This window comes from Gigantopelta aegis, chromosome 10 (assembly GCF_016097555.1).
Source record: "Gigantopelta aegis isolate Gae_Host chromosome 10, Gae_host_genome, whole genome shotgun sequence".
Classification (NCBI taxonomy): domain Eukaryota; kingdom Metazoa; phylum Mollusca; class Gastropoda; order Neomphalida; family Peltospiridae; genus Gigantopelta; species Gigantopelta aegis.
The window spans coordinates 58,945,013-58,959,980 of record NC_054708.1 but is presented as its reverse complement, the minus strand read 5'-3'; the positions used below and the strand labels follow the sequence as shown (position 1 = coordinate 58,959,980).

At 36.1% G+C, this 14,968-nt stretch overlaps 1 protein-coding gene across 3 annotated transcripts in view; it reads left to right on the top strand.

Moving 5' to 3' along the window:
* Positions 1–467: 467 nt before the first annotated feature.
* Positions 468–14,968, top strand: part of LOC121382595 (E3 ubiquitin-protein ligase MIB2-like) — a 38,707-nt gene continuing 24,206 nt past the window's right edge. For 2 of the 3 annotated variants that reach the window (XM_041512109.1, XM_041512107.1), the window contains exons 1-8: positions 468–549; positions 5,054–6,739; positions 7,745–7,849; positions 9,029–9,221; positions 12,580–12,737; positions 13,622–13,773; positions 14,013–14,169; positions 14,279–14,433. In XM_041512109.1, the coding sequence (XP_041368043.1) occupies positions 6,701–6,739; positions 7,745–7,849; positions 9,029–9,221; positions 12,580–12,737; positions 13,622–13,773; positions 14,013–14,169; positions 14,279–14,433 (959 nt within the window). In that variant the 5' untranslated portion in view covers positions 468–549; positions 5,054–6,700. Of the gene's footprint in view, positions 550–880; positions 970–5,053; positions 6,740–7,744; positions 7,850–9,028; positions 9,222–12,579; positions 12,738–13,621; positions 13,774–14,012; positions 14,170–14,278; positions 14,434–14,968 lie in introns of those variants that run through there. The other variant, XM_041512108.1, reaches the window with a different exon arrangement.

Here is a 14,968-nt window from a genome sequence, read left to right as displayed (position 1 = left end):
CAGGTGTGTGATGTTATTTCCATTCTTCAGTCAAATGGAACAACTGATGGGTACATATTTGTAACGGCACAACACACAAACACAATTTTATCAAAATCTGGGTTTGAACTGTCAGTTTTTGTTATAAGATAATCAATAGGACATGTCCTAGGTCCGATCGGTTTATAGCTGAAAATAGCCAAAGCCTCCTTCGTCTTTCACTTTTTTCTTTAGTTTCTTCACCCTGGTGCGTGATAATGCTAGGAAGCCCAAAAAAAATCCTTTATTTTCTCTCCCGTAGCGGGCATTACAACTGACAATGCCACAAGTAGTCGGCATTATGTTGGTTCAGGACGAATGAAAACTAACAAAAAGATTCGACAAGTAGGCCTAGCTATTATTAGGTGTTGATGCCATCCAACATGGCCGACCGCTATGGATTGTGGGTAATCTAGTATGACGCGTAATGCTATTAATAAGGCCACTCTTTCGAAACGGGGTTTTCCCCATGGTTATGGCGTTTTTCCGCGGTGTGTACTGCAGTTGCGACACATTTCTTCAAACAGCTAGGTATTTTTATAGAAAGTATTCGTCAGGTTTATATTAAAATATACTTGTATATATGCATGTACATATTATAAGGTATATTTATAATCACGAAGTGTGACAGTGATTAGGCTAGTATGGCCGCGATGGCGTTTCATTCACCTCTGAATGTTCACGTTTACGGTTTAGATTGCGCAAAATAAGATTGCTTAAAAAGACTGCCCCACCTCTGCTTCCGACGGCTTTGTATCGGGCAAGCCCGTAGGCCGTAACCATTGTTATGACCCCAAGAACTCTTATAAATAAATAATACGTAGGCTGTGTTCCCGAAGAAGGATATATTCTAAGAAATAGTGACGTGTCAAATATCTGCTGCATGTAACGTAGTCCGGACGGACACAGTAGGCCAATTGCCTCAATGTGCGCCCTGGATTACATGTAACGGTGAGTTAGGGTAAATCACGTTTACAAAGTAGTACGGTCAGTTGAGTAAATTGGTCTTCAAACACCAACTTAACATTATTTTTTCATTTCAACTTATTTTCATATTTTTATCCAATTAAGGTTCAAACACCACGCTGTCCTGGACACATACCTCGGCTATATGGGCTGTCCGTCGAGGAGAGTGTTAGTTGTTAGTGGTTAGTGAGAGAGAAGAGGTGTAGTGGTCAAACACCTATAGTCCAGGTCCGGGTGAGAGTTCATTGATGACGGTCCACTATAGTTCCTAATTGTGACACATATTCACTTCTAGGAAATGGTGAAGAATTAAAACAATATGTATGTTTAATGGTAGGCCTTCTAGCTGTATTTTGCCCATGTTATTTTGTAATATTGTGTATCGACCTTTTGGGACATGGGTGTACAGCGTAAGAGGCAGCCGGAGTGAATCTGTTAATGAACCACCTGTTCGGACCGGTACTACAACCAGATGCGGTTATATAGCAAAAAACTGAGACGGAAATGTTCTCAATTTTGGAGTGAAAATAAAGGGTGCGACGATTTACCCAATACTACCCAATACTTCCCCAATACTACCCAATACTTACTTCCCCAATACTTCCCCAATACTACCCAATACTTCCCCAATACTACCCAGTACTTACCCAATACTTACTCAATACCACTACTAACTATTATATCATCACGCAAGAACCCCTAAACCTGGATATTAGTTACACGTGTTGTTTGCGGAGAATTGTATAACCCAGAAGCAAACAATGTTTGGTCTTAATTGGTGAAACGACAAATTTAGGCCTTTCCACTTAGGGCCTAAGTAAATAATTTATTAAAAAATATCTTTAAAAAATATTTTTAGATTTGCCCGCACAAAAACTGCATCTAATAAACTGGTAATGTAAATATATAATATCTAGTGACTGAAGGTCTTGTACCTGATTTGGCAGACGCTTCAAAAATGTATTTTTATTTTTCTCACACCTGTTGTAATTGTTTGTGGGTTTTTGTGGGTGGGTTTTTTAATGTTTTCTGATCACAGTAATGTGATAAAAATTGTCCATATCATCAAGATTAGAATTATAATTTTGTTTTATACTTACCTCTTTTTTTATTTTATAAAAATTATTCGTATTATAGAAGGGTGAACGGAGGGAGGTAAGTCAACGTACTGGAGTCTGCGGTGTATACAAAGGGGTTCTTGCGTGATGATAATAGTAGTGGTATTGGGTAAGTATTGGGTAGTATTAGGTAAATTGTCGCACCGAAAATAAATGCTTATATAATGTATGTTCGCAATGGTGTATGTTGTTAGTGCCAACGAGAACCCGTTCTATTGGCAATCTTCGTTTGAAGTTGGGCAATTTAACATGGGTTTCAATTGCAGATGACATCTGTGTAGTGAGACCATATCGTAATTTCACCAGAAAACCATATTTCGTAAAAGGTACAATTTTGTAATCACAAGATTTTGTTCAAACACTTTCAGGTGCATTAGTAATGTTAAAAAAAAAAAAAAAAAAATCAGTAGCAAGTTTACATTGGAATTTTTCCAAAAAGGAAACGTCATGTACCCAGTTTATGGTTATTGTAAGGTGATGCAAAGTGACATCATTGGAATACTGATGCCATTTAAATTCAAAATTAGCAGTATTATTACAATGCTTCGCCACATTAAAATAAGAAACTAGTCTACTAACCTTGACCCCTATAACAAGCAGACAATGCTGTTTACAGGTTGGTAATATTAATTTTAGTTTTAAAAGATGAAAGAAATGAAAAGTACTTTTTGTCAAATATATCATATCGCAAAATTACGGTTGGAGATGTTTTATTTATTCAAATTTATTGTGTACGAAGCCAAAACAAGGGTCCAAAAAGTGACTGTCGTCGATCTTAAAGGGACACGCCCTAGTTGTTAACCATTACGCCGTTGTTTTTCGCTATTAAACCCATTTTTTCACAAATAAAATTGCACTTTACTTACCGTTTATTATTTAGAATATACATGTTTGTAATACCACAAAATGCATTTTTTCGTATTTCATAAAATGCCACGGGCCTCTGAGAAAAAAACGTCTAATCTATTTTTAGACGGGATATTCCCATTTCAATGTCACAGACGTTGGTATACCACGTGACCGTTATCATTTTGGTTCGGTTTGTTTTCTCGTGCACGGTTCGCGCAATCAACATCCGATTTGTTGTCGTTTGTTTGTTGTTCATTTGTGAGATTTTTCTTCACAGTTCGTGAACATTTTCAGTAACAATAAAGTTCAGACAAGTAAGTATCTCAATACAAAACGTTACAAACCCTTAAAACCAATAATTTTGCTAAGTCTTACGATATCTGGAGAGGGGATACAACCAGGACAGAACAGTTGGAACATGTCCAGGAGAGGTGAAAGGAACGTACCCCAAGTCTGTGCACACTCTGTGAAATTTGTCGTGACGTAGTAGGCATTGTTGTGCTTCGAGCGACATCTACCGGTGACATCAGAATACTAACTTTCAAAATTATTTCAAGCAATTGGGACATGGGGATTCCCATGGTATTTATCGATATAAAACCTGCTTTTTCACTCCATTTGATAAAAACGTGATCTAAGTGTGTTACAGGTTTGTAGATTAACCAAATTATAATTTATTTTCGCTGGATGGAACTAGGGCGTGCGGCTTTAATCGTGGATTAAAAGTTCGTTGGTTAGTAGTGTTCCCGTCTCAACTTTTGGTATCGCGCTAATTAAATTGTAAATATTTGTCACCGTTTTCGTCTGTTTTCAGTTCAAATTTTCCACAAAAGAGCATTTTAAACATGCATAACAGTTAACTGCTTTATTACTCAATTCAAACCAAGCACCAACTTTGTTTACATATCGCGAAGGGCATTCCCGGTAACCATGTGCTATAAATAGTAGCGTTGAATACGGTATAGTTCCGGCAGTTGAGTGGAATACGGAAAAGTGTATTTCATTATTGTATTCAGGACTAAATTTATATAGTAAGATTTAATGTGTATGTAATAAAAACTTAAGTCAATGGTCGTTAAGGAAGTATTTCCTATTTATAAATATCCGGTGGAACTCTTTTTGAAAAAAAGAGAGCTAGAAAATACATTATATTGGCGGGAGTGGGGTGGGGGTGGGGGGTTTGGTTGGGGTTGGGTTTGTGGGGGGGGGGGGGGGGGTTGGGGTTGGGAGGGGAGGGTAAAATAATAATAAATATAAAATAAAATATTGTAATGTGCATAAAAAAACTATTTTTTTACTATTTACCAACACATTTTATTTATTTACTTTCATTAAATTTAGAAATGTTTTCATTGATTATATTGTTTTCTTCTACAGCTTGTTAAACAACAGCAGTATTTTTCGAGGTAAACAAATAATGTTAATTTAATTAATAATAATAATAAAAAAATATTCAAAACAACACATCTTGCTTATAAAGACATGTATAAAGTTGATAAATAACACTTTAAAGGGACATTCCTGAGTTTGCTGCAATTTTAAAAATGTTATCGACTGAGACTTTTTAACGATTGTAATTACATATCAATTTTTTTTTTTTTTGCATAAAATATTAGTGGCTGTATATTAAACGTGTTTCTGATTGTTCTAATATTTTTACTAGGTTAAATTTCATTTTATTTCCTAAAATATTATTTTTTCGTACGTACAAAATTATATGAATATAAAATCCTGTTTGGGCGTCTTACAAATATTAAGACGACCAGAAACACATTGAATATACAGACACTGCATGATATTCTAAATAAGAAAATATATTTAATATGTAAGTTTAATCGTAGAAATATTTTATTAGTGGAGACATCTTACAATGCAGCAAACTCAGGAATGTCCCTTTAAATAAACTATTAATGTAGGAAAGGCACACTTTTGCAAGCCTATAATGGCATGTCACGGCTTTATGAACGAGCCGTAAATAAAATGTGTTGAGTGCGTTGTTAAATAAAACATTTCCTTCCTTCCTTTTGTTCTTTCCTATGTTCTTGTTAAAGTAGTTATGTGTGGGGTTTTATGTCATGTATATATTTGCTTTATCTCTACAGATGCAACCTCAGTTGAATGTCTAAATATCTGAAAGTGAAGCAGCAGGACGTGAAGACTATTCTACATAAACAAAACCTGAACTGAATGTCTATCTAAAAATAAAAACAAATAAAAACATAAATCATCAAAACTTGAAAACAGACTATTCTACATGAACAACACATGTTGAATAACTATCTTCAAAGTAAAGCAGCATAGCTTGAAGACAAAGATTGTTAAAAAACCTGAGTTGAATGTCTACTAGAAAAAAAATAATGTAACAGAGCTTGGGGACAAATACTATTCAAGATTAACTATCTGAGTTGAATGTCCGACTACCTGAAAGTAAAAGCAGAACCTGAAGACAAAACTTATTGTAGAACAACTTGCATTGAATATCTGACTGTCTAAAAGTAAATGAGCGGAACGTGAAGACAAAACTTATTCTGGAACAACTTGCATTGAATGTCTGACTATCTGAAAGTAAATGAGCAGAACGTGAAGACAAAACTTATTTTGGAACAACTTGCATTGAATGTCTGACTATCTGAAAGTAAATGAGCAGAACGTGAAGACAAAACTTATTCTGGAACAACTTGAATTGAATGTCTGACTATCTGAAAGTAAATGAGCAGAACGTGAAGACAAAACTTATTTTGGAACAACTTGCATTGAATGTCTGACTATCTGAAAGTAAATGAGCAGAACGTGAAGACAAAACTTATTCTGGAACAACTTGAATTGAATGTCTGACTATCTGAAAGTAAATGAGCAGAACGTGAAGACAAAACTTATTCTGGAACAACTTGAATTGAATGTCCGACTATCTGAAAGTGAAGCAGCAGGACGTGAAGACTATTCTACATAAACAACCTGAACTGAATGTCTATCTAAATTTAAAAAAAAATTAAAACGTAAATCATCAAAACTTGAAAACAGACTATTCGACATGAACAACACGTGTTGAATAACTATCTGCAAAGTAAAGCAGCATAGCTTGAAGACAAAGACTGTTAAAAAAACCTGAGTTGAATGTCCATCAGAAAAAAAAAATGTAACAGAGCCTGGGGACAGATACTATTCAAGATTAACTATCTGAGTTGAATGCCCGACTATCTGAAAGTAAATGAGTAGAACTTGAAGACAAAACTTATTCTGGAACAACTTGAGTTGAATGTCTTACTATTTGAAAAGTAAAGCAGCAGAGCATGCAGGCAACAATATTTCAAAATCTTAGGTAACCGGAAGTCAGTTCACGTGAGTTTTACTTAGGTAACCGATTGTTCGGTTACATGAATACAGTTCTCGTAACCTATGCGTTAGGCCTGCCTAATCCTAAAACACTTAAACTACAGTTCTGTGCTACATTGGTGGTTCGAATGAATTTAAGACAACTGATTTTCTCTTTCATTACTGATATATGGTACTTTAAATTTTAGAATGTAATAGTTCACCACGTAACCGATTGGCAGTTCTTGTGATTTTAAAGTTGCGTAACTGACATGCAAACAGAACAACAGTTTTCGTGAAATATTGTGCCCTGAGCATGGAGACAAAGACTATTCTAAGTTAACTATCGGAGTTGAATATCTAACTATCTGAAAAGAAAATCTGCAGAGTTTGGGGACGAAGTCTTTCTAGATTAAAATAGCTGTTTGAAGAAAATCATGAATCCTGACAGTGGAGGACCACCCGAGTTGACAGAGGTTAGTTAGTGACATCCGCTTGCTAATAATATGCATGTATGTAGGAACCATGTATGACCCACAACCAAATGTAATGTTTTTATGTGTTTGTGCCAACCTGCCCACTATTGTGTGTGTCCCTAGACTTCACATATAGTTCATACAACCCTGAACTTTTTACTAAAGCTGTAGGCTATACATAACGTTGAGAATTTAATTTGTTATGTAATTAGATCAAACAGAATAAATGAAGGAAGTAATATAATTTTAACTATCCAGTCTTCAGTGAAATCAATACATCAGCTGTTGGTGTAATATTTATAATTTCATGCTAATGCATATTTCTAATATAAGGCAGGATTTAGCTTAGTCAGTTGAGTGATTGCTTGAGGTGCTTGCGTTGCAGGATCGAACCACCTCGGTGGGTCCATTCAACTGATTGTTTTTTCTCATTCCAACCAGTGCACCACAACTGGACAAAGGCTGTGGTATGTGGTTTCCTGTCTGTGGGAAAGTGCATATAAAAGATCCCTTGCTGCATTAGGAAAAATGTTGCGGGTTTTCACTGATGACGTGTCAGAATTACCAAATGTTAGACATCCAATAGCCGATGATTAATTAATCAGTGTACTCCAGTGGTATCTTTAAACAAAACAAATGTTTATTTCTAATATCTTGCTAAGAATTGTATGATTGATATGATTGACTGACTGGCTGATTGCTTGCTAGAGTATACAGTATCAGTACATTATCCTACAATATCTTATTAATTATCTCCTCCAATTTACCAAAGCCCATCTTATCATTATAAAATTTTATTAAATGTTCCTCATATGACGTTATGTAACAGCTGGTCGACTTGTAATAAAGTTCTATTTTGTTCAGTTTTGTTCTCAATATGTTGGTTGGTCGGTCTGTCGATCGATCGGTTATTTGGTTTGTTGGTTGGTCAGTTTCTTGGTCGACCATTTCGATGGAATGCAAATAGATAATATCTGGCATAACAATTTCTAATCAATGTTTTAGGCTTCCAAACTGGCGGTTGGCAGTATAGTAAGAATTAACAGTGACCAGAGCAGACTAAGATGTTTACAGAAGGAACACAGGGCATGGAGTGATGAAATGCAACAGGTAGGTGCGGCACGTGGATTATGCAGCAGGTGCATTACACGTAATCCACCATTCTCTTATTTGTTTACAGGTGGAAAACAACAACAAAGAAACAAACAACATGTCCGTATTAATGAATTGCATATATTCATCAGGCGCGTGTGCAGTAAGTTATGCAGTTGGGTCAAGTTGTTCGAAGGGTCGAGGTTGAAAGTATATTTAAAACCCCTCCAGAAAATTGGCTGAATAAATATTCTGTTATATTTGTGTCGGTTCTGTTCGTGTGTGCATGTTAATCATGTGTATGTTTGTGCATATGCAAGTCCACGTCTGCATTTTGTCTAAAGATGCCCAGACTGTCCACTTTTGTTTCATGTCTAACAAAACACACACACACACAAACAAACAGAGATACAAACAGATACAAAATCACACACACACACACACACAGAGATACAGATACAAAATCTCACACACACACACACAGAGATACAAACACACACACACATGCACACACACACACACACACACACACACACACACATATATATATATATATATATATATATATATATATATATATATATAGAGGTTATTACCAGTGTTTTTCGGTATCGTCAATATCATATAATATTAGGAATAAAAATTGTAAATACATTATTTTTATTCCTAATATATGATACTGACGATACCGAAATACACGAGGGTAATAATCTCTTTATCATATAAGCTCAAGCTTAATACAACGTGTTTTTGTAAACTGTACATGCAACTTTAATTCCAGTCCGCCATTACTAGATGTTCAAATGACGTAAGAATATGTGGCGTGGTGTATTTTTGAATGGAAATGACGTCAAACTCGAATGACGTCATTTTGGATGTCCTTACATCAAAATAAAGTTATGCCTAACGTTTTTTGTTTTCCGAACGCTGGACAGCTTTCAGTGTCAAATTGCCATTGAAATGTTTTTATTTGATAACTATGAATGCATACGTCAATCATGGAGTGTCACCCAAGTACGTTTGCTTAAATGTCAATAAACCTAGTGCCGAGACCTCGACTAATTTACATCTAATTTGCAAAGTTATCAAATTCTTAAAGTATGTGATCTGAAAAATATCACATACTTTGATTGCACTTAAAATGTAAGATATTATATGAAAATAAATAAATATATATAGTGTGACTATATATTTCAGGTTGTGGGTAAAGTGGGCCGAGTTACTAAGATAGATTCTGACGGTGACCTGGCAGTTCGGTTTGGCAGCAAAACCTTCAGCTTCAACCCCGCGTGCTGTCTTCCTGCCTCGCCGTCGGACCTCAGTTTGGATCCCGCCTGGCAAGGTCACTCACAAACTCTAGGAGAGAAGGAAGAACCTTTAAAACTTGGTGGTTAGTTGTGTCTAGTGTAACTTTATTTTACATGTATTTTAGCTAAGGAAGCCAACATATGACAGGCACAATGTTTTTCTTGTATCCCCATAGCATATTTAAACACAATAGCGAGGCAGGATTTAGCTCACTCGGTTGAGTGCTCGCTTGAGGTGCTTGCGTCACAGGATGAAACCACATCGGAAGATCTATTCAGCGGATTTGACTTTTTTCTCTCATTTCAACCATTGCACTATGACAAAGGCCATTGAAAGTGCATATAAATTTAAAAGATCCCTTGCTGCATAAGGAAAAAATGTAGCGGGTTTCCTCTGATGACTACATGTCAGAATTACCAAATGTTTGACATCCAATAGCCATTCGATAATTAATTAATTAATGTGCTCCAGTGGTGTCATTAAACAAAACAAACTTTAAAACCCCCACAATAGCCGTTAAGTAGTGCAAACATCAGTGTAAGTCATCATTTGGGAAAACTAGGAAGGATGTACCATCCTGGGAAATGACAGCACTCCTATAGGCACATGGCTCATTATAAAAATTTCCTTTTAACTCTTATGCAGAGATATGATTTTGAAAATGTTAATGATTTTGTTGTTAGGATTCAGGTCAGTCATTTCGATTCTGGGTGATGTGTGAAAACATAAACACAGATTGTCACATCCCTGCAGTTCAATGTCACCTCTCCGTGGGTATATGTCATCTGCTGTGTTATTAGTCCAACCGCGAGGACTCTAGGTTTCATCTCCGTCCTTCTGTCTGTCGATCTGTCTGTATGTCCGTCTGTCTGTCTCACATATAGTTTTACTGGCGTTTTCTTTCACAATGCCACAAGATATTAATCTGAAATTTTGAGTATAGTTTTACCAAGTAGTGTTATACAGATCAAGTTTGACATTTTTGACAGAGTTATGGCACCTGAACTTAGGAGGTATGAAAATTAGTTTTCTGGACTTTTTTGTTTTCAAGGTATGGAGCTGAAATTTTGTGAATAACTTTATAACGTACTGTGATATATCAAGTTTGAATTGTATGGCTATATATGGGGATAATACCCATATTTGGCAGAATTATGGATCTTGAACTTAATTTAAGAGATACGGGAAAAAACCCACATTGGGCCCAGTGGGCGACATCTATTGGTTTAGCAGTACTCTCAAAATGCTTGTTCTATTTCATTGTGGTACTTAATCTAATTCGTTAGTGTAAGAAGGTGCCAAAAAGGGGGGGGAGGGGGCACACTTTTATATTTACACACTTTTACACTATTATAAAGCAAATATAAAGCAACATCTGCCCCCCACCCCCCGCTTCAAGTTCAAGCACGCTTTTATCTGAGCTGCCTGTATAGGACAGGGGTTAGTTGTTAGTGGTCAGCCAGGGAGAAATCTGTGTACTGGCCTTACACCTCCGCAACGAGCTGTTAAAGGGACATTCCTGAGGTTGCATTGTAAGATGTTTCCAACTAATAAAATATTTCTACGATTAAACTTACATGTTAAATATATTTTCTTGTTTAGAATATCAGTGTCTGTATATTCAATATGTTTCTGGCCGTCTTAATATTTGTAAGAAGCCCAAACTGGATTTTGTCTTCAAATGATTTCGTACGTACTAAAAAACTAAAATATTTCTACGATTGATCTTACATGTTAAATATATTTTCTTGTTTAGAATATCAGTGTCTGTATATTCAATGTGTTTCTGGTCGTCTTAATATTTGTAAGAAGCCCAAACTGGATTTTGTCTTCAAATGATTTCGTACGTACGAAAAAACTATATTTTAGGAAATAAAATGAAATTTAACCTGGTACAAATATTAGAATGATCCAAAACACGTTTAATATACAGAAAAATATATTTGATATGCAATTACAGTCGTTAAAAAGTCTCTGTTAGTCGATAACATCTTAAAAATTGCAGTAAACTCAGGAATATCCCATTCAGCTCTGGGAACTGTTTCAGAGGTGCGAACCCAGTCCCTACCAGCCTTAATGTCTATGGCTTAGTTACTACGTTGCTGGAGCTGGATACCAAGGAGAGAAGGTGAAAAAAAAAAGCATGGCAATAACACAAATGTCAAAGCCAAATTGTCCACTAAATTTAACACTACCGCAACTAATTTGATCTAACATGAATTTTTGGTTCTACTTCTGGCGAACTCGGTAGACTTGCTACATATTAAATTCATATCATTAAAATTGTAAAGTTGGTTCTTCAAACTGACGTATCTATAGACGTGCTTGTTGAGATGACAACAACAACAGCAGCAATAACAACGACAACAACAACAAAATAACACCCCCAAAAATGAATGTGATATGAATACATTTATTCAAAACTCCTGTCACTCAGAAGCTGAATGTGCATGCCACGTATATACATTTGTATTTGAAAATACGTTGGGGTTTTTTGTTTTAAAAAAGAAGATATATTAGAGTGGAATACCACATTGGTGTCTATTTGGTACCAGGGGCGAGACGTAGCCCAGTGGTACAGCGTTCGCTTGATGCGCAGTCGGTTTGGAATCGATCCCCGTCAGTGGGCCCATTGGGCTATTTCTCTCTCCAGCCAGTGCACCACGACTGGTACATCAAAGGCCGTGGTATGTGCTGTCTTGTCTATGGGATGGTGCATATAAAAGATCCCTTGCTGCCAATCGAAAAGCGTAGCCCATGAAGTGCCTGTCTTGTTCAACTTTGGATTTTCTAAGCGAGTCTTGGGAGTGGCAGTCCTCCTACAGGCGGCGCAGGAGGGATGAAACATCATGTTACTGATCTGCTAGGGGACTGGCTGTCCTCCCAAGGACAAACACCTGATAGTGGATCATGGAAGCAGTCTCAATTGTGCCTAATGTCCTTTCGACTCTGTCTTGTGCAGAGAAATGATTTTGATAATGGAATATGGCTTTGTCGTTCAGATTACTATGGAGATCGTAGTAGTATGTATATACATGTATAACATTAAATGGACATTCCTGAGTTTGCTGTATTGTAAGATGTTTCCGACTAATAAAATATTTCTACGATTAACCTTACATATTAAATATATTTTCTTGTTTAGAATATCAGTGTCTGTATAATCAATGTGTTTCTGATCGTCTTAATATTTGTAAGAAGCCCAAACTGGATTTTGTCATCAAATAATTTCGTACGTACGAAAAAATAGTTTTTAGGAAATAAAATGAAATTTAACCTAGTACAAATATTAGAACAGTCAGAAACACGTTTAATATACAGCCACTAATATTTTATGCAGAAAAATATATTTGATATGTAATTACAATCGTTAAAAAGTCTCTGTTAGTCGATAACATCTTAAAAATTGCAGAAAACTCAGGAATGTCCTGTTAATTTAGATTTTACAGCTTTGTCTGCCTCGAAGACGTCAGGTGTGCAGCTACTGCAGTCGTTACACAGCCTGCCCGCTGAAGTCGTGTACAGTGAGGTTATTAAGGCAACGGAAGCTGGCGACGTGGAAGCTGTTAAGAAATTCTTCGAGTCCAAACCGAACCTAGTACGTAGCCATATTCATAAGCGTACGAGACGGGGGGAGGGGGTGGGGTTAATCTTCAAATTCGGGCAAACACGATAGACATATTCGGGAAAAATGTGCTAACCCAAAACCTTTTTAACATGTATTTCCATCATTCTACCAGCAAAATTAGTTGTAATCCATGGACAAATGCGTAGTAATTAGTTTGTACCCCTATATAGCTGTTTGGTACAATGTAGTAATTAGTTTGTACCCCTATTATAGCTGTTTGGTACAATGTAGTAATTAGTTTGTACCCCTATATAGCTGTTTGGTACAATGTAGTAATTAGTTTGTACCCCTATATAGCTGTTTGGTACAATGTAGTAATTAGTTTGTACCCCAAAATAGCTGTTTGGTACAATGTAGTAATTAGTTTGTACCCTTATATAGCTGTTTGGTACAATGTAGTAGTTTGAATAAATATTGTTATCCAGATTCGGGCATTTTTGTTTAATTCGGGCAAAACCCAGCCTGCCCCTCTCACCTACCCCCACCTACAAAAATGGGAGTAGATCATAATTGTTACAAGAATACAGTTTGGTTATTATCACCATCAACATCATCATCATCATCATCATATCACCACCACAACTACCAGCACCACCACTATGATTATCATCATCATTAACTTGATGAATTTTATGGCATTAAAATTAGTAGATTGTACTTCTTACAAGAAGCATATGTTACTATCATCATCATCATCATCACAATCATCATCGTTATAATGATCATCATCATCTTCATCATCGTTATCATCATCATCATCACCAACAATTATACTATTCAATTACATTAAAGATGTAGTTTAGGCCAACGAGAAATAATTTGTAATAACTGTCTGATGCCGTTGTTTGATCTAGGTGAATGACATACCTGACAACACTTACAAGTGTCTACACCTCGCGGCAAAGAATGGGAAGCTGGAGATTGTGAAATTTCTCGTGGAAAAAGGCTTTGACAAAGACTCCAGGGATGGGTCCGGAAACACAACTCTTCTAGTAGCAGCCGACCAGTAAGTAAAGCCTTGTTGGAAGTAACGGTACTGAATATTGTTTTCAGTGTTGACACATTTAAAAAAAAATTCTCTGATGCACAAACAGAAACTATTTCCATATACTAACCTTTTCGGACACCCAATAGCCGATGTGTATTTCTGTGCTGGGGTGTTGTTAAACATTCATTCATTCATTCACAAAAAAAAATGTAAGTATTGAATTAACATATGGACATGTATTCTTTTTTGAATTGTAGAAAGCATACAGACATAGTGCAATTTTTAATTCAATCTGGAGCCGACATAAACATCTCCAACGACAACGACCGGAGTGTTCTTCACACAGCTGCAATCAAGGGGCAGACCGCTCTTGTTCATGAGTTAATGATGCGTGCATGTGACGTCAACGTTATGGTAAGCGGCTGTTATTTCAAACAACAAAAACAACAATAAAATGACATTTTTAAATTTGCTTTATGGTTGTTGATTTGATTAATACATTAATATACTCATTTGTTTTCAGGACAGTGCTGGTGATACTCCTCTCCATGATGCGATAGCTAAAGACGAAACCTCCTGCGCAGAAATGCTTCTGACGTCACCAGTTATAGACCTGACTATTGCCAATGAGAGAGGATTCACCCTTATCCACTGGGCTGCCTTTCACGGCAGAGAAAGGTAACATTTGTTTTGTTCACTAAATTAGTGGTTACCCTTGATATAATATTATACATTAAACATTTTGTTGACTTATGTCCTGTCTAAACATCTTAAATATGAAAACTACTTACCAGTGAATGAATGAACGGATCATTGAATGAATGAATGAATGAATGAATGAATGAACGAACGATTGGCTGGCTGGCTGGCTGGCTGGCTGACTGACTGACTGACTGACTGACTGAATGAATGAATAAATGAATAAATGAATGAAGTGATGAATTAACAGCAGCATAGCACGAAAAATGCACCAGATATTGGTTGCCAAACAAAGTTTGATATACATGTATTATGAAAAATGGATTAACAACATCACTATAAAATTCAATGTTAATTTCGTTTCCCAATAAAGACCATTTTGAAAATAATATTTCTAAAAGCAGGGGTGTAGTTGGCATGGCAAAACAGTTTCTATATTTTGTTTTGTTTCTTATTATATTTCTTTGACAACTGATGTGTAAGCATGTGCATTCTTGAATCAATGGCAGCAATG